Source organism: Canis lupus, chromosome 11 (genome assembly GCF_011100685.1).
Source record: "Canis lupus familiaris isolate Mischka breed German Shepherd chromosome 11, alternate assembly UU_Cfam_GSD_1.0, whole genome shotgun sequence".
In the NCBI taxonomy this organism is placed as follows: Eukaryota; Metazoa; Chordata; class Mammalia; order Carnivora; family Canidae; genus Canis; species Canis lupus.
In genome coordinates, this window is record NC_049232.1 from 68,946,064 (window position 1) to 68,965,780 (window position 19,717).

At 55.6% G+C, this 19,717-nt stretch overlaps 1 protein-coding gene and 1 long non-coding RNA gene across 5 annotated transcripts in view; one reads left to right on the plus strand and one right to left on the minus strand.

Moving 5' to 3' along the window:
• Positions 1–11,778, plus strand: part of COL27A1 (collagen type XXVII alpha 1 chain) — a 135,127-nt gene extending 123,349 nt beyond the window's left edge. For 2 of the 4 annotated variants that reach the window (XM_038553206.1, XM_038553204.1), the window contains 10 exons: positions 140–193; positions 336–371; positions 499–516; positions 761–796; positions 1,084–1,110; positions 4,292–4,357; positions 4,566–4,734; positions 5,551–5,660; positions 7,974–8,192; positions 9,697–11,778. In XM_038553206.1, coding sequence (XP_038409134.1) covers positions 140–193; positions 336–371; positions 499–516; positions 761–796; positions 1,084–1,110; positions 4,292–4,357; positions 4,566–4,734; positions 5,551–5,660; positions 7,974–8,192; positions 9,697–9,843 — 882 coding nt within the window. In that variant the 3' untranslated portion in view covers positions 9,844–11,778. Of the gene's footprint in view, positions 1–139; positions 194–335; positions 372–498; positions 517–760; positions 797–1,083; positions 1,111–4,291; positions 4,358–4,565; positions 4,735–5,550; positions 5,661–7,973; positions 8,193–9,696 lie in introns of those variants that run through there. The other 2 variants (XM_038553205.1, XR_005367185.1) reach the window with 2 other exon arrangements.
• Positions 11,779–12,345: 567 nt separating this feature from the next.
• Positions 12,346–18,729, minus strand: LOC119876773. The gene is made up of 4 exons (XR_005366443.1): positions 15,825–18,729; positions 15,504–15,632; positions 13,338–13,450; positions 12,346–13,183 (listed from the first exon to the last, which is right to left on the minus strand). It is a non-coding gene; the product is annotated as an uncharacterized LOC119876773 (long non-coding RNA).
• Between the last annotated feature and the right edge of the window lie 988 nt (positions 18,730–19,717).

Consider the following 19,717-nt stretch of genomic DNA (forward strand, 5'->3'; position numbering starts at 1 on the left):
TCCAGCCCCTTGCTTGAGCCATTCCCGCGCCCCCCTCCCCTGCCCCCTCGCCCCCCACCCTCGGACCCCACCCCAAGTCACACAGGAGGGGCCCCCAGGCCCTGCAATGAGGGCACACAAACCCTTCTCTCTCCTCTAGGGAAAGGAAGGCATCATTGGGCCCCTCGGAATCCTGGGACCTTCGGGACGCCCGGTATGTGTAGGGGGCCGGCCAGAAGGACTGCGGGGGCAAGCTTATCTCTACGGCCCAGGGCCAGTCTGAGCCTCAGTGTCCCCATCTCGGGACTAGAACTTCCTGTCTGAGTCCTCTCTTACCGGGCCATGGTTTATTGCAGGGTCCAAAGGGTGACAAAGGCAGCCGAGGGGACTTGGTGAGTTGATGGGCTGGGCGGGGGGTGGAGGGGGGAAGCAGAGCTGCAGTGGGTGGGGTGGGGGAGGGGTGGAGGGCATGGCTCAGCCCCACCCCCTGACTGTCTCTCTGCTTCTGTCCTCCTCCAGGGATTGCAAGGTCCGAGGGTGAGTGGGCCGGGGGATGAGGGCTGCCGGGATGGGGGAGTGGGACGGGTGGGCGCTGTGGGCTCCCCTGCCCATGAGCGCTGGAGCCCTCGGGCGTGTTCTCTGCCCCGGGCCTCAGTCCTCCTGTGTACCCCTCTGTGCTGGAGCCATCACTGTCCCTGGGTCGCACGTCTGCTCCGGGAGGCCCGGGTGGGGAAGATGGAAGGCCTTTGGCCAGGGCCTCACTCTTCTTCTTTTCCTCCAGGGTCCTCCTGGTCCCAGAGGGCGGCCTGGCCCACCGGTAGGTACTCGCGCTCAGCGGCCCCTTGGACTCCAGGGCAGGGGGGCAGAGCTCCCTTGAAGGAGACCCCGGGCTTGGCCGGCAGTTGCCTGTCTTGACCTCACAAGCCTCCACTGACTTCTAGAAAGGCCTAGGGCCGCCCTGGCAAGACCAGGCCCCTAGAAGAGCAGAGACCAGTTGTGTGTGCCCTCTCGTGCCCGGATGCCCCCCCCCCCCGGCTCCTGACAGCCCCTGGGGCCCTAGCACCCAGTGCCTGCCAAATAGTGACCGAGCGTCTTCTTTTGCAGGGTCCTCCGGGGAGCCCTCTCCACTTTGTAAGTTGGCGAATGTTCTCTTTGGCCGGCTTGGGGTAAGGCCTGGGAGGGCAAGGGGGTGGTTGGCCGCTGACCTCTTTTTGTTCACAATGGCTGGAACCCTCAGCCAGGCCCAGGGATGCCCGTGTGCTTTTGTCTATCCATGCCGGGCCCCGGGCTCTGAATCGGCAGAAAGAGCCCTGCGCCAGGGGATGGGGGGATCCAGGTTCTAGCCAGGATGTGCCCCTGACTGTGAACCCAGGAAGACCCTCCAGTGGCTGGGCTCCTGGTCTGGTCGGCGTCCTTGGTGCAGATCAGCCGATTGCCGAGGGTCTACATAGGTCCTGGTATTAATTCAAGCTTGGAGGACGGGGGTGGGGTGTTCCCCATACCAAAGAGTGATTATGGGACACCAGCTGGGGGTCCTGCAGGTCAACTCAATCCCGACACTGTGCACCAGGACGAAGCACCAGACCCCACGGGTTCCCAACCCCACAGGACGCACTCCCCATCCTGCCCACCTCAGATGCCGGCTTGTCACCTGGGCTTCTGGCCCACCGGGTATAGACCAGGGGTTCCCACGCCCTGTCATCAGCGTCAATTAATTTGCTCAAGCAGCTCACAGATCAGAGAAACATTTTCCCTACTAGATTATCGGTTTATTATTTAAAAAACTAATAATAATAACTCAGGAACAACCAGGTGGAAGACGGGCACCAGGTGCGGTGGAGGCCCAGAGCTCCCGAGCCCTCTCCAGGCGGCCACTCCCCAGATCTCCACGTGGTCGCCAACTCTGAAGACCACCCTTTTGGGTTTTTATGGAGGCTTCGTTACATAAGTGTGACTGATGAAATCATTGGCCATTGGTGGTTGATTCACCCTCCAGCCCCTCTGCCCTCCCCGGAGGTGGCGGTGGTGAGGCGGGTGGGCCAGGACTACAGCTTCTAACCCACTTATCCCAAGGTTGCTTCCCTCAGCAATCAGGCCCCCTACCCCGTGGTTACCTGGGGGCTTTGCGAGAGTCCCCTCAGTAACATGACGAGAGACTGTGCCAGGAAGAGGGCCAAAGACCAAATACATATTTCTTTTTAAGATTTTATGTATTTATTCGTGAGAAACACAGAGAGAGAGATGCAGAGACACAGGCAGAGGGAGAAGCAGGCTCCATGCAGGGAGCCCGATGCAGAACTTGATCCCAGGACCCTGGGATCACACCCTGAGCCAAAGACGCTCAACCACTGAGCCACCCAGGCGTCCCCAAAATATATTTCTTATAGGTCACAACATCATAGGGTCCCTTCATCTCAGATTGAGTCCAAAGAGGGCCGGGCAAGGGAGCAGACTGGGGCAGGGAGGCTGCGTTCCTCCCTGGTGGGTGCCTGCCTGAAAGTATGGCCCCTCCCAGCCTCCACCCCAACCAGGGGCCCTCCCCGTGTTACCACTGCGCCAGCTGATGGTCACGCCCAGGCCCTGACAGTGTCCCCCGGATTGACTGAGCCAGGCCCTTGGATTCTCTGCTCTTCTCATCTCTCAGCTTCCGTCCAGCACCCCCTCTCCCCCACCCGGGCATCGTTCACGAAAATGAACTGTTGGCCCCAGCCTCCCCTCCACAGCTTCCGTAGCCCTTTCATCACTAAGGAAGCCAGACAGCTGGGGGAAAGTGAAGAGATCCAGAAAAAAAACCCTTTCCTTCTAAAAAAAAAAAAAAAGGAAAATTTGAGGATTTTTTAAATTAAGATTTTAATTATTTATTCATGAGAGACCAGAGAGAGAGGGGGGGGGGCAGAGACACAGGCAGAGGGAAAAGCAAGCTCCATGCAGGGAGCCTGACGTGGGACTCGATCCCAGGTCTCCAGGATCATGCCCGGGGCTGAAGACAGGGCCAAACCACTGAGCCACCCGGGCTGCCCAAGGATTTTTTTTTTTTAAGATTTTATTTATTTATTCCTGAGAGACACACAGAGAGGCAGAGACACAGGCAGAGGGAGAAGCAGGCTCCCTGCGGGGAGCCCCATACGGGATTCGATCCCAGTACTCTGGGATCATGCCCTGAGACAAAGGCAGACGCTCAACCACTGAGCCGCCCAGGTGCCCCAAATTCGAGGATTTTGAATGTTTTGCATGGGAATGGATATACCGAGTGTCTGTGACACGCGGACACTGGGAGGTGGGCTCTTCCTGGATTCGCTCATTTATTCCTCTCGAGGTTCCGAGAGCTTGAGCGTCGTGCCCACCCTCAGATGTAGGGAGGCGGTAAGCCGGCTGCCCGGGTCATGCAGTTAGCAGGGAGCAAGGCTGAGATGTGAACTTGAGAAACAACCTCTAGAGTCGGGGCTCTGGACCTCTTGGGCCTCACTCAATGTCACAGTCTCCCCAGCAAGGCCATTTCTGGGAAGCCCCAGGCCAGGGTCAGAGGCACAGGTGTGGGGTAGACAGTCACACCGCAAGCCAGAGGAGAAACTCAGGGCCCGTGGGTACACAGAGAAGGGGGCCGCACCCAGCCTGGGGGTGAGCGAGCGCACCAGGAACGAGTTCCGACGGAAGTGGACGTCTGTAGGATGAGTATAGGGCCGGGTTTCTCACCGCAACATGTATGGACCTTGGGGGACCAGATGATTTTTTTGCTGCAAGTGATTGTAGGATGGTTAGCAGCATCCCTGGCCTCGACCCACTAGATGCCGGGAGTACCCCCTTCTCCACCTGTGACGGCCAAGAAGTCTCTAGACATAACCACATAGCCCCTACAGAGCACCACTGCCCCTGATTGAGAACCACTGGAGTAGGAGATAGGCAGGTGGGAAGAAGAATGTTCCGGGTATTGGGAGCCGCATGTGCAAAGGTCCTGTGGCCAGATTGAGCATGATGCTTAGCAACTTAGCTGTTTCATAGTGTGTCTGGTGTGTGGAGCATATGTGGGCAAGAGAAGAGAGGCTGGGCCAGAGACCGCAGTCCTCAGGCCAGGTCTTGGAACCACGTGGGTGGAGGAATTTGGACTTAATCCCGAGGGCGATGAAGAGCTATGGAAGTGCCTGATAAAAGAGAGTTGAAGGGTCAGCCCTGACTCCGTAAATGGAGGGAGGACGAGAGAGTTGCACAGGAGGCAGGTGGGTGGGAGAGCTCGTGCTCCGGCCCTGGGTCTCCCTCCCGGGGAGTCTGGGGGGCCCCGGGGGGCAGGATGCACAGCTGTCTTCTCTGGGCACAGCAGCAAGATGACCTGGGCGCAGCTTTCCAGACGTGGATGGACACAAATGGAGCACTGAAAGCAGAGGTACTCCGGCCGCCCGCCCGCCTGGGCCCCCTTCCCGGGCAAGCTTCCCAGCTCTCACGGCAGCCCCCACCCCGGGGGGCACCCAGCTTCCTTGCCTGTCAGGTGGAGGGAGCCCCTTCACGCCCCTGGGGCCTCAGGGCATCTCCCGAGTAGGTTGGGGGGGCCGGGCCCCCGGGGGCCGCTGGCCAGCCGCTCTCCTCCATGACAGGGTTACAGCCATCCGGACCGGCTGGTGCTGGACCAGGGAGGGGAGATCTTTAAAACCTTACACTACCTCAGCAACCTCATCCAGAGCATTAAGACGCCCCTGGGCACCAAAGAGAACCCCGCCCGGGTCTGCCGGGACCTCATGGACTGTGAGCAGAAGATGGTGGATGGTATGAGGGCCTGTGGGGTCCGGGGCTGGAGGGGGGGGCAGGGGCCTTCCAGGAGGGGCTGGGGACGTGGAGCATTCACGTCTTGGCTCATCGGGGTCAAGTGTCTATCCCTGGGGACACAGGCGCGTGAGGCAGTCACTTCTCCCCTCGACAGTCCCCGAGCCTCACACGCGGACGGACCCTGTGACTCCTGGGGTGTGGGAAAGTGGGGACGACCGTCCAGTGCAAGGAGACAAGAGCTTGGGCAGGCCAAGCGCCCAAGGCAGGAGGAGGCTGTCACGGATTCCCTGAGAGCCAGGATGTCCCCCCCTTTCTGTCCACACGTCTTCCCTCCACTGACGAGAAGGTGGACCGGCGCCGGTCCTCTCAGCTGTGGGGCCGTGCATTCCCTTGGGAGCCCAGTGGGGAAACCAGATGCCAGCAGATGTGCCCAGCTGACGGGGTGGAAGCCTGACCCCCCTCCTCCCCCGGCAAGCCCTGGGAGGATCACCAGCCTTGGGGGAGACCCCATTCAATTGGATGATCCCTAAGTCCCCGGGCTAGTGGTTCAGCCTCTCAGCCTGAGCTGGCCCCTCTGTAGGATGGACACGGGCAGGTGCTCAGCCGTGTGGCTCCGCCAGGGGCCCCGCCAGCCGTGAGCTCTGCCCTGAGCGTTTCCTGCCATCTCAGTGGCTCCTGGCATCCTTCTCCACGTCCTTTCTTGACGCCATTGCCCAACTGGGGCTCAGAGGGTCACAAGGTTGGGGTCCACCTGCAGAAGCAGGCCCTGGGCTCCTCCTCACGTACATATACCGCCCCCCTCCCTGCTGCCTGCAGGTACCTACTGGGTGGATCCAAACCTTGGCTGCTCATCCGACACCATCGAAGTTTCCTGCAACTTCACGCACGGTGGACAAACGTGTCTCAAGCCCATCACGGCCTCCAAGGTAGCAGTCTGCTCCCCACCCCCACCCCGACTGGCCCTCTCTGTGCCCACCTTGCCCTGGGCCACTGCCCACCCAAATTTTGGTCTGGGCCATGACCATGGCTTCTTTATGAACCTCGGTTTTCTTTCTCATCTATAAATTGGGAAATGGTTTGTTCTAAATCTGTGGGGTTTTTTTTTTTTAAGATTTTATTTATTTATTCATGAGAGACCCAGAGAGAGAGGCAGAGACACAGGCAGAGGGAGAAGGAGGCTCCCCGTGGAGAGCCTGGTATAGGACTGGATCCCAGGACCCCGAGATCATGACCTGAGCCAAAGGCAGATGCTCAACTGCTCAGCCACCCAGGCGTCCCTAAATCTGTGGTTTCTAAACCCTTTCAAGACATGTGATGTTAATGGTTCCTATTTCAGATAGAACTTTCTGCCTAATATCTAAAACAGCACAGTTGGCCAGGCTGGCCGGGCTCAGAGAACCATGAACCATCAGGACAAAATAAGTCATGGTCTCCGAGGCGCGTATGCAGATATTTAATTAACGTTCGGTGCCTGCTTTCCATGTGCCTGTCTCTGGGCTGAGCACTTGAGGGGGCTCAGGACAGCTCAACCACAAGCCAGGGCAGGCGGGGCAGTGGGGTGCGGTCACTCCCCCGTCCACGGTACCCCACAGTGGACTGTGGGTCTCCAGTAGCGGCAAGTCCTCCATATGGGAGGATTCATGCTGCAGGGAGAGGAGCCCACCTGCCTGCAGGGGGGAGGCAGGAACCCAGAGGCCCCTCCCATCCCATCAGCCCTCCTGGGGAGGCTCTGGGAGGTGCCTCATGCCAACTGGGTCAGACCCAGGGTTTGAGCATCTCCATGTGGGCCAGCTGGCCAGCAAGCCTTGTTGGGTCCCTACCGTGTGCCGGACGCTGTGTCAGGCACTGGGGCCGCCTCACCCCGGGCCCCGCCAGTCAGGCCCTTTCCTCTCTGACTCTGGCTCGGAGGTTTGGGGTCCCCACAGCAAATCTGGCAGGCAGAGGGCTGAGGTCAGAGTTGGCACCTGCATTGGTGGCACGACTGCCCACCCGGGTCGCCATCCCCATGAGGAGCAATGACCCCTGTTTCGTACCGGCCTCAGCCTACCAATAACCAACGTGGTGGCTGGACCAGCCCTCCTGGTTCTTATGATTGCAAGATGCCCTTCGCTATCCAGAAACTTTGAAAAAATAGAGGTCTGTGATTACGGGACCTGGAAATGACACAGCACACTGGGGACCACACAGCCAGGTCACCGGGAGAGAGAGAGACACAGAGAGAGAGAGTAGGAGCCTGGGGTTCTGCTCCTATTGGGGTCCAGTGTGAGGGCTTAGGGATTCCCGGGTTTGCTCTTAAATTGGTGAATTTAAAACAGGAGAGCGGGAAGGTAAAGCATAGGAAGAGAGAGAACAAGTGGCCCAAATGGGCAGCTCTGGCAATCCTGGTGTCTAAAACAAAGGAGCGGGCCTCGGTGGCTCAGTGGTTGAGCATCTGCCTTCAGCCCGGGCTGAAGCATCGGGCTCCCTGCATGGAGCCTGCTTCTCCCTCTGCCTGTGTCTCTGCCTCTCTCTGTGTGTCTCTCATGAATAAATAAATAAAATCTTTAAAAAAAGAAAAATAAAACAGAGGAGCCTCAGGGCAGCGGGGCGGGCTCTTCACCTGGCCTTGCGGCTGGCATCGCATTTATTCCATTCGTTCGCCATAGCAGTCTTTGAAAGTGGATGCCAGACCATGAACGCTTCAATCAGGCGCGTCCTTTACAAAAAGAAAAGCCAGCCGGCAGGGCTGCCGCTGCACCCGCTGCACCCGCTGCACCCGCTCCAGTCGCAGATCCCTTCCCTGTTGGGTGTCCCTGCCATCTCTGGCGTCTTGGGACTTAGAAAGAGTGGGGAGGGCACTTCTCATTTCTCCTGCACTTGTAGAGCCTCCAGACCTTGGGCTAGTTCCTCTTCATCTCCGGGCTTTGGGATCCCAGCTCAGCTCCAAACACAATGCCCTCCCCTTCTCCTGGCTGCACCCATGCAGTGGAGGGTGGCTCGGGTTCCCTCAGGACCCTCGTAGATCGGGCCCTGCAGTCGGCCAGGCCTTGGTATTTTTTCCCTTCCTTGTTCCCCCTTGGCTGTGGACCAGTTCACACAGACCTCAATTCCCCGACTCGATGGCCACTGGTCTGGAAGCAAAGCTGGGAAATGCTTACGAGGAAGCAGCTTCTCTGCGCGCCCTCCAGGGAGAGGGGAGGGCTTGCGAGAACCTTGGGCAGCAGGCCTGACCCTCCCTCACTGCCGTGTCCCTGCCACAGGTCGAGTTTGCTGTCAGCCGGGTTCAGATGAACTTTCTGCACCTGCTGAGCTCTGAGGTGACACAGCATATCACCATCCACTGCCTTAACATGACCGTGTGGCAGGAGGGCACCGGGCAGGCCCCAGCCAAGCGGGCTGTGCGCTTCCGGGCCTGGAACGGGCAGATCTTTGAAGCAGGGGGTCAGTTCAGGCCAGAAGTATCGATGGATGGCTGCAAGGTAACCCGTGGGGCCACTCAAGTTGAAAAGATGGGTTTTTATAATAAAATCGTATATGACAGCACAATACATACTGCTGTATTGCCTTGGTATGTTAGTATGAAGGGTATATTGTATTAGTATATTATTATTATTATTATTATTATTATTAGAGATTCTGAGTCTTTTTTTTTTAAGATTTTATTTATTCATGAGAGACCAGAGAGAGAGAGGCAGAGACACAGGCAGAGGGAGAAGCAGGCTCCATGCAGGGAGGCCGACGCAGGACTTGATCCCAGGTCTCCAGGATCACACCCTGGGCCGAAGGGAGGTGCTCAACTGCTGAGCCACCCAGGCGTCCCTATAACAGTTTTATAAAATCCCTTTTATCCACTATCCTCTCTGGGCAAACTGAGAGAAGATCCAGCTGATTGAAAAAAAAAAAAAAAAAAAAAAGCACGGGCTGATAGATGCTGTACCTCTTTGCCAGGCTGCTTGTAGAAGAAGAATGTACTTCTATGCTCTCGGCCCCCTCCCTGGCCAGGCTAATTTCTTCTGTTAACATTTTTGCTTATTTTTCAATACCGCCAAGTGTGTGAGTTGTTGGTGGAGAGGGAGTCAGACATTTGTCCCCAAAACGAGTTTCGCAAGATTAAACAAAACTAGTAATGCACGGCGTTAGTGAGAGTGTGTGGGGAAAGCCACACTCTTGCACAAAGCTATTTGGGGGGAAAAAAAAATTGGGAGAGGCTTTCGGGATTGCAGCTGTGTATACGCGAGGATACCTCAGAGAGATTGTGGGTTTGGCTCTAGACCACGGCAAAAATGTGAAGGCAGCGATCAAGTAAGTCTGATGGATTTTTTGGTTTCCCGGCGCACATCGGAGTTACGTCTACGTTACAGTGCAGTCTACTAAGTGTGTAGCAGCACCGTGCCTACAAAAAGCCATGTCCATACCTTAATTAAAATATACGTCACCGATCAAAGAGGCTGACCATCACCTGAGCTCGCAGTGAGTCAAAATCACTGATCACAGGTGGCCAGAACAAAGGTCACGGTACCGAAAAAGTTTGAAATATTGCAAGAATTCTCAAAAGGTGTGGCAAAGTGAGCAAATGCTGTTGGAACAATGACGGGACAGACTTGCTCCATACAAGGTTGCCACTGAATTTCAATGTATTAAAAAACACAAGATCTGGGCAGCTCGGGAAAGGGCAGAGCAATGGAACCAGGTAGGCCCGTGCAGCCCACAGAGATGCAAAGCCTCAGAAACGTACGGATCCTTGGAGCCCACCGATCCGCTTCTAGACTGTGTCCTGGGGAATCAGGAAAGGAGCCCAGGAGGCAGCTACGGTGATATTCATGAGTGCATTCCCTCCCAGGGTGGAGGTAGCAGAAGCAGTCTCAGTGGACGCATGCAGGTCGTGGCTGCAGCGACATGCCAGGGGTCCCTTGCACGGTGGGAAACAGGATGGGGACGCGCACGTGTCGACGATGAGGGTGGTGATGCTCTTCCCTCCCTCAGGTCCAGGACGGCCGCTGGCACCAGACGCTTTTCACCTTCCGGACCCAGGACCCCCAGCAGCTGCCCATTGTTGGCGTGGACAACCTCCCTCCTGCCTCATCAGGGAAGCAGTACCGCCTCGAAGTTGGACCTGCGTGCTTCCTCTGACCTCTGACCTCCTGGCTCTTCTAGGCCTCCACGGGGAGGGAAGAGGAGGAGGAGGAGGCCAGAGGAGGGTACCTAGGGGCAGGTGGGCCCAGGAGAGGCAGCTCACCTGCCCAAGCATCCTTGGGTAGGCCCCAGCTGTTGTCTGCCCTGTAGGAGTGGCCGGGGGGGGGGGGTGAGGCGGGGGGCAGTGGCAGGGAACTGGGTATCCTTGGGACCAGCTGATCCAGGCTCAGTCCCCCAAAGACCAACCAAAGAGCCAGCCAGAGCGAGCTGGGCCTGCAACCCGCCTGAGCCCCGCAGCCTGTCTCCCAGCTCTGCGGCCACCCCCTGCCCTCCCCAGCTTCCTGCCCAAAGAGCCCCACGTTCCAGCCCGCCTGAGGGGAGGGGGCATCTCGCCAGCTGGTCCCTGCCAGGGAGCTTTGATGTGCAATATTAGAGAGGAGACATGAAAAAGGAGAAAAGGAAAGAAAGAAGTATATATATTTTATTTAAACAAACACAAAGAAGGTGCATTACTATTTTTTTTTTTCACCTGGGAAAGAGGTGAGAGAAGGAGCAGCCAGAGGGTGGGATGCTGTGGAGGCCGAGAGGGGGGCGGCGCGACCCTCGGGGCCGGGGGTGCCCATGCTAGCTACCTCCCACTGTGAAATCGCTGGTGCTCGCAATTGTCTCATAGTGTATGTGATTTTTTTTTTAAGGGAAAAAAAAAGCCTATTTAAGATTTTGAAGGTGCTACCATTTTTGCTACAGACTTCGAAGAACCATTTATTCTGATGTGGAGTATCGTCCACATTTTGCTTTCTCCTCCAAATGACAAAGTTTGGGGAATCTAAAAATGTCCTTAGTGTCGCCCTCGTGTCAGGTAATCAGCTCAGCGGGGGGAGGGGAAGGAAAAAGAAAAAAAAAAACAACAATAACAAAAAAAGCAAAGCCGGAAAAAAAAAAAAAAAAGGGAAAAGGAAAAAAAAAAAAAAAAAAAAAACCTTCCAGAAACAGAAGCAGAAAGATTTACATTTTTAATTTATGGACTTTGAAAGGTTTGTCCTCTTCAGGCAGGGGGAGGCCTGAGCATCAAGGATTTGGCTTGGCCTCTCATGGCCCCTTGGAGGGAAGTTAGGCTCGTCTTGGAAGGTGGGATCTAGACCGGAGGGTCCTGGGAGAAGCCTGGACCTCGAAGAAAGCGGTGCGGGGTCGGTGCTGGCCTTGGAGGTGACCTACCAACCGGGAGCCGCCTTACAAGGCCCCGTACCATTCCCCAAATACCGTTCCCCACGATCCTCCCTCCCAGGAGCTTGTCCCCTCCAAGATGCAGCCGTCACTCTTGCTTTTCCACCGTCACTCAATCCTCTAGAAACCCAGCATCATTAGCTCCAAATGTAATTGCGGACTGAGGAGAAAGAATAATTATGGGGATCTCGGGGTTCAGTGTGATCGGGAGACTCAGTGCAGTCTGAGCCGTCCTATATCCGAGAACCAGGCGGCACCCAGGTTGGATTTGGAGGTTACTTTAAGTATGGAATTATTTTTCTAGAAGGGGAAATTTTATGTGAACGTCTATTTGTGTCTTTTATTTTCTCTCTCTCTCTCTCTCTCTCTCTAAAGTTGTGTTTCTTTGGGAATTGGATTTGATTTTCATTATTTAATACCTCAGTCCGGCCCACCTTCCCCACCAGACACTCCCTGTGCGCCTCGCCCTCCCGCCCCAGCCCAGACGCTCCCCACGGAAGTGTGTTGTAGCAGCTCGGGCCTCATCTCAGCCCCCGCTCCCCCCCAGCCCCGCCAGCGACCGCCTGGCCTCTGTCTCGTTCTCGGGATCTTCTCCTGTCCTCCTATATGTCTGTCCACATGTCAGTGTGTTAAACCCCCAGTGGGTTCCGTTTCTCCTTTTCCCTTCTGGATTTTAAATAAATATTTAAAACTGAGGCAATGGAACGACGCATCGGTGCTGTGTGCTTCTTTGAAAAGCCCAGACGGAGGAGGTTCTGGCCGGGCGGGGGGCTGGAGGGGAGAGGAGCTGCTCAGAGGATGCTGCTTCCTCCGGAGCAGGCGGGTGGCGGGGGGGGGTCCCACGGTGCATGTGTTTCTTAGGGTTGCTGCGACAGTACCACAAACCTGCAGCCAGCAGAAATGCATTCTCTCCCCGGTGGAGGCCGCAAGTCTGAAACCCAAGGGGTGGCAGCTCCGTGGTCCCTCCAGCGCTTCCAGGGGAGCCCCCTGACCTTAGCTTCTGGTGGCCGCGGGCGTTCCTCAGGCCTAGCAGGAGCTCTGCAGTCTCTGCCTCTGGAGACACCCGGCCTTCCTGCTCCCTGTGCGGCTCCGTCTCCGTCCTCACATCTTTTTATAAGGACACCAGTCCTACTGGGTGAGGACCTACCCTAATAAGCTCATCTGAACGTTTTTTCAAAAAAGGTTTAATTTATTTATTCATGAGACACCCAGAGAGAGAGAGAGAGGGAGAGACACAGGCAGGGGGAGAAGCAGGCTCCCTGCAAGGAGCCCGATGCGGGACTCGATCCCGGGACCCTGGGATCAGGCCTTGAGCCGAAGGCAGACGCTCAACCACTGAGCCCCCCAGGGGCCCTCATCTGAACTTGATTACCTCTGCAAAGACTATTTCCATGTAAGGCCACGTTCACGGGTAATAAGCTTAGGACTTTGACGTATCTTTTCGGGGTGGGGGGCACACGATTCAACTCATGACCCACAGGGAGGAGGTATATTGAGGTTAACTTGAGCGATTCCTTTTTTCTTTTTTAGCGTAGTCACACACACATGAGACTTACCATTTCGTACACTCACCACCTACAACCTGTGCAACCATCCCCACTGCCTAGTTCCAGAACATTCTCATCACCCCAAAAGGAAACTCCATACCCGTGAAGCAGTCACTCCCCATTTCCCTCGGCCCAAGCCCCAGAAAAGCACTAACCGGATTTCCGACTCTGCCTACTGCGGGTATTTCACAGACGAGGAATCCTATCTCAGATAAACGGGATCCTGTTTTGCACATGGGAAAGTTCAATTTAACGTGTGCTCCCCACCATAGAAAGCTCACGATGTATGGCCTCCTGTGACTGTCTTCTTTCCCGTAGCGGGATTGCAAGGTTCGTCCTTGCGGTATGTAGCCGTCCAGTACTTCATTCCTTTTTATGACTCGGTAATATCCTACTGTGCGGACGGGACGCATTTTGATTATCCATTCACCCACTGACGGACGTTTGCGTTGTTTCCTTCTTGCGGGGCTTGTGGACGGTGCTTCCACAAATAGGAGCGTTTGCTCCTTACCTGGAAGATGCTTGAGACAGGCCATGGCGACACCTGCCTTGGAGCCGGTGAGGATCTGAGAGATAATTAGCCAGAGCTAGCAAATAAACATACAGGACCACCCAGATAAATTTGAATAGATTTGAATTTCAGATACACAATAGCTAATTATTTTTAGCATGCGTGTGGCCCCCATGTGATACCCGGGATAGATTAGGACATATTTATACCTGCTGGACCTGGAACCCGTATCTTCTGACCCTCGGTGCAGAGTTCTTCCTCCCTCAGCTTGGTCCTCCCACCGTGGGACCTTGAGTGAACCCGAGCCTTTCTGCCCTTCTCCCTGAGGAGAAAGAACAAATTGCAAGCAGTTGAACTCATAGCTGGGATTTTATGTATTAAAACCTTGCTCGAGGGGCACCTGGGTGGCCCAGTGGGTTAGGCGTCTGCCTTTGGCTCAGGTCATGATCTCAGGGTCCTGGATCGAGCCCTGCACTGGGCTCCCTGCTCAGCGGGGAGTCTGCTTCTCCCTCTCCCCCTCTCCCTCTGTCCCCTCCCCTGCTTGTGCTCACTCTCTCAAACAAATAAAGAAAATCTAGGCAGCTCGGGTGGCTCAGTGGTTTAGCGCTGACTTCAGCCCAGGATGTGATCCTGGAGACCCAAGATCGAGTCCCACGTCGGGCTCCCTGCATGGAGCCTGCTTCTCCCTCTGCCTGTGTCTCTGCTTCTCTCTCTCTCTCTCTCTGTGTCTCATGAATAAGTAAATAAAATATTTTAAAAATAAACAAAATCTAAAAAAAAAAAAACAAACCCCAAAACCTTGCTCTAAGTATCCAGGTCATTAGTACACATGCAGCTGGGCCTCCCCTCCTCCGTCTGCACCTGGCACCTGCCCCGGGCAGTGAGCACCAGGTGCTGCTGCTTTGCCGTGGATCAGAGAGTCCCGTCTGCAGAGCCCGGGATTCGTGGTCTGGAAGGGCTTGGAGAGTCCCACGTCCCAGGTACACCCTGTCACGTTACATACACTGTGACTGAAGCCCAGTGCAGTGCCCGAGGTCACCTCCCAAGGCTGGGGCGAAGCTTCCATTCAAACCCCACACTGCTGACAAGTGGGGCTCAGCGTGGCCCCCTGGGATTAGCCTGCTAGTTGGTTACCGATGCAAATTTTCAGCCCCCTTCCAAACCTACTGAATCACAAGGTCCCAGGTTGGGGCCCAGCGATCCATGATTTAATAAGCCTCCCTGAAGAGTCTAGAGCCTGTTCAAGTCCCAAGAATTGGGGCCTTACACTATTTCCTAAATCTGGAAAATGGTCTTCCAAAACTGGGGGGAGAAAAAGCCTTGGAAATGAGATAAGAATGTTCTTTTAATTTCTTTGGGGGGCACCTGGGGGGCTCAGCGGTCATGCATTTGCCTTCAAATCAGGGTGTGATCCCAGGGTCCTGGGATCGAGTCCTGAATCAGACTCCCCACAGGGAGCCTGCTTCTCCCCCTGCCTGTGTCTCTGCCTCTCTCTCTGTGTCTCTCATGAATAAATCTAAAAAAAGAAAAAAGAAAAAAAAGAATGTTCTTTTCATTTCTTTCAAAATTCACCAGAAATGAAACTGAGACAGGACGTCCCGCCTCTTGAATCCTTTCCTGAGGCCTGCCCTGTGCGGTCGCCCCCAGAGAGCCTGCCCCGCTGTTCGATCATGCTTCCCATTCTGCAGATGGGAAGGTTGGGTCACTCTGACGTGCGTTGTCCCCGCGGGAAGCTCTGTGAGGGTCAGGGATGGATCCTGCCCTCCCTCCAGCCACGGAGTACGGCACGTTGGAGGCACTCGAACTGGTTGAGCTATTATGCTCCCTGGAACAGCCCCTTGACATGTCTCAGCAGCTCCCCTCCTGCGCCATATGTGGGCGTTGGAGTTACAGGGACGGGCCCGGCAGGGGGTTCAGGGGCTCTGATTCTGGCTGGGGGCCGGGGCTGGCAGCTGGAGGAGGGGGACCTCGTGTGGTTAAGGGCAGGGAGAGCCGGGGGCAGGAGGCCCGATGGGGGGCTGAGGACGTGGGAGCAAAATGAGAGCGTGCCCGAGGCAGCGTCGGCGCAGAAGGGTAGTCAGGGGTGACACTCGTATTAACCAGGGTCTCCAGAGAGATGGGACCGGTAGGATGTGTGTGTGTAAAGAGATTCATTTACTTTTTTTTTTTTTTTGAGGATTTTATTTATTTATTCACAAGAGACACAGAGAGAGAGGCAGAGACACAGGCCGAGGGAGAAGCAGGCTCCATGCGGGGAGCCTGATGCAGGACTCAATCCTGGGGACCCCGGGGTTACGCCCTGGGCCCAAGGCAGACCTTCAACTGCTGAGCCCCCCAGGCGCCCTGAAGAGATTTATTGTAAGGAATTGGCTCACGTGACTTTGATCGCTGGCAGGTCCCAAGATCTGCAGACCGAGCTGGCCAAGTCACGGCCCACGCGAGCCGACAACGTCGTTCTAACGTAACGGCCCGCAGGCGGGAGAGCGAGGAAGAACCGGTGTCTCCTAAAGGCGGGGAAACAGTGACGTCCACCTCACCCAGTCAGGCAGGAGGAGTTCTCCCTTCCTCAGACCTTCAGTGTTATTCAGGCCTTCCACTGATGACACGAGGCCCACCCACACTTGGTGGCGGGGTGGGGGGCGGGGGCGGGGGAGGCAATCTGTTTTGCAGGCTATCCATTCAAACGTCGGTCTCACCTAAAAACACCCGCACAGATACGCCCGGAATGTTTGGCCAAGTACTCGGGTGCCCCGTGGCCCCATTAACTTGGCACGTAAAATTAGCCATCCCACGCTGAGGCCGGTAGAGGATGAATAAAGGGTTGCCGGTGGCGGGGGGAAGGACACGGAGAGGAGAGGGACCAGCGCCCGCCCAGGCTGGGGAGTAAAGGTGGCCCTCTGTGTTTGGGGAACAGTACACTTGCCGTTCATTATGATGCCAGAGCCCTGGGCCGGGAAGAGGACAAGGCTGCGGGTGGCAGGGGACAGCAGGGCCGGGCTGAGCTGCAGCGGGGCCCTGCAGGGCTGTCCCGGGGGTGGCGGCTGAGCCGGTCAGAGCTCCAGAGGTGTCAGCAGCCCCCGCGAGGCTCTGAAGAGCCGGAGGGGACGGGAGGGCCAGGAAGATGGGGGACGAGAAGGATGGCCGTGTTAAAACTGCGACACTCACAACTGTCCGTGGGCATTCCAGGGGCCCCGGGAGCTGGCCAGTGAGGCCTCTGAAGCCGGGCCAGCTCCTTCCCGGCAGGGGCAGGGTAAGAAGTTATCGGGGAACAGAAAAGGCAGTTCCTGGGGGCCGGCAGCGGCTGTGGTTCCCTGTCTCCTGTTGCACAACCGAGTGTCAGGAAGCAGACAGACTGGATTTCCCAGGTGGGGCCAATCCTATGTTTGCTCTGTCCACAGCGACTCGAGCCACGGCCATGGACCGTCGCTTGCCCCTGGTGACCAGCCGCCCGTGCTGGGAGGAGGGGGGGCGAGCAAGAAGGGGACAGGCTGGCAGGTGGATTCCAGTCCCAGCTTCCTGACTGGGACGTGGCCTTGGCTGGGTCGTTCCTTCTCTCTGGGCCTCAGTGGCTCCCTCTGCAAAATGGGGGTGCTATGCCCTTTCCTGCTTGCTACCGCACACGGAGCTGCTGTTCTCTAGCAGCAGGGCGACTCGTCTGAGTATGAATGACATCCACCTGCTCCGTAAGAATGCGGTGTCGGATGGTTCCGCATAAATATCAGCTACGGAGTCTTGCACACTTGGGACGAGCAGGAGCCCGGTTGAGCGCAGTACGCTTTCGTTCTTGTGGGCGACCCTCTTGAGACACATGTCACAGCACCGGCTCGTTAGACCAGGGAAGCCACGTCTGAAGAGGTTACATAAGTTGGCCAAGGGCAGCCCGGGGGGCTCAGCGGTTTAGCGCCGACTTCGGCCCAGGGCGTGATCCTGGAGACCCGGGATCGAGTCCCACGTCGGGCTCCCTGCATGGAGCCTGCTTCTCCCTCCTCCTGTCTCTCTCTCTCTCTCTCTCTCTCTCTATGTATTCTCATGAATTAATAAATAAAATCTTTAAAAAAATAATAATAAGTTGGCCAAGATCACAACACATGGTCTGAACATGAGCAAGTCTTGTCGAGTGTTTTCTCGGCCCAGACACAAAGGTCCTAATTAGGATCTTTTGCTCTGCCGATGTAGTCGCGGCGGCTGTTCACTTGGAAGACCACGAACCAGTCGTCCGACACAGAGCTGAGCCCTGACCTGGAGGGAGAAACCCGTATCAAGTGGCTTTTCCGGAGATGAGTCCTGTCAAGCGGGTGCATTGCCCCGATGATCTAACCTCACCTTTCACCTGACCGCTCTGAGTCCTTTGTTTTCCTTATCCAGCCGATGGGGAAAGTACCCGATTTTCTGGAGCCTACTATTGACTTTTTTTTTTTTTTTTTTTGTATTTTGATGTCTTTAGATGAGGCATGTAACTTGCAACCCTGGAAGTATTTCTGTAATGCAGGAGGCTGTCTTCTTTTCTCCTTAGCCCAGCTTGACATTACACTGACGGTGATGGTTAGTAGGGCCGGCGGACTCTGAGAAACAAGTGTGTTTCGTGTAACAAGCACTTTACAAACGTGAACGGATTTAGTCCGCTTGACAACCTGCTCAATTAGCCACAATCCATATCCCCGTTTTACAGATGGGGTAAATTGAGACACAGGGAAGCTGAGTAACTTGCCCAGGGTCACATGGCTCACAGGTGGTCAAGCCAGGACGATACTTCACCACCATCCTGCGTGACCCTGATCGCTTTTCTATTTTCCGCCAACCTTGTCTCGACGTTGTGCCCGGGGCCAGATGGAGGGGCACAGTCGGGAGGGCTGGCCAGACCCTCAATCCACGGAGGTACTGAAGCATCCTTGAAATGTAAGACGACAGAGAAAATCGCACTGTGTCGGGGGAGCGCTGGGTGCACTTGGAGGAACCACTTGGAGAGGCTCTCGGGAGGGGAGGGCACCTCTCCGAGGGGTCCCCTGAGTGACAGTGAGGACCGCTCACTCCTGGGGAGTGGCTCTCCATCTACCCGCTGTAAGAGAAAGCATTCCTTTCTCTCCACGCTACTCACCAGACATCGGGCTGTCACATGCGATGCAAGGAGAGGGTGTAAGAGGGAAGAATGGTTTCCCTGGGGCCTGAAGAGCATCGGTCGTGAAGAAGGATGTTTAGGGCACAAGATCCCAAGGGACAGAGGTGCTTCCGTGTTATTTAATAAGTTTTGTGCGTGCATGCATGTACGTGTGCCCGCGTGGGTACGGATGCGTGTGCGATATGCGAGAGCCTCTAAAGCTCTGGGCTCTGGGCAGGAGCCCCGGTGGCCCGGGGCAGTGGTGGTGCTGTCCCCATATAACCATCAGCTTCTCCTTGAGACAAGCAGTGTCTCAAATGTGTCCCCAGTCCTGCTGTCTCCCACCTGGACCACTGCTGCGACAGCCCCAAGTTGTCCCCCTACCTCTGCCCTCTGCAGACGAAGGGATCTTCCTAAAGAGCAAATCTGATTATTCATTCATCTCCGCCCCACTTTCACTCTTTCCATTTCTCCTAATGCCTGCAGGGTCCACTGCGAATTCCCCAGCCCGGCTTCTGTGCCCTGCAGGCTTGGTCCTGCCAACCTCTCCGGCACCGCCCACCCCACCCCACCCCAGCCCCCAGTCATCCCACTGCTGGACTCACGGACAGGACAGACGGACCCTACGTCCTTCACGCGCCACGCACTCTCTCACCTCCGCACTTCCCTGCCCACGAGCTCCGATCCTTGTTTCAAGACTCAGATGGGAGCGGTGCAAAGTCAAAACACCAAGTGAGCTGGCAAAAAAAAAAAAAAAAAAGAAGAAGAAAGTGAATTCCACTTCTGACAAGGATGTGGAGAAAGGGACATTAAACAGCATTATTATTATTTTTTTTGTCTTCTCCATTTGGGGAGAGATTTTTTTTTTTAATCAACTTAATTGAGGTATAATTGGTATACAATAAAATGCACATATTTTAAGCCTAAAACTCTGAGTTTTCACCAATGCACATCATGCGCATAACCACCCCATTTATCCAGAAAGTGCTCTTACCACCTTGGGCGCTTAGACTGGCCTCCTTGCCCTAGGCGACCACCGATCTGATAGCTCCCATTGTAGACTCCTTTGGTCCATGCTAGAACTTTCTCTAAATGGGACCAGACACTATGTACCTTATTGAGTCTGCCTTCTTTTGCCAGCCTAAGATTTTCCGAGTCATTCGTGTTGTCTCCTACACCCGTAGTTTGTTTTTATCGCTGAGAAATAGTCCATTTATGAAGACGCCACGACGCGTGTTTCCCATTTTCCCGAGGACGGGCATCTGAACTGTTGTTCCTTGTCTTGGGCTATTCTGAATGACACTGTAGTCTTGTACATGACGTGGTTTTCTTCCTCTTGAATGGGAGGGTAATTTGAGAAGGCGATTTGGTCACTTTTCCAACACGACACTTAGCATCTGAGGAAACCTCACCATGTGAAAAGTCATAGACAAGTGTAGCTCAATAAAGCTGGAAAAATAAAATCAGAGACCAGAGACAGAGAGCGAGCACATG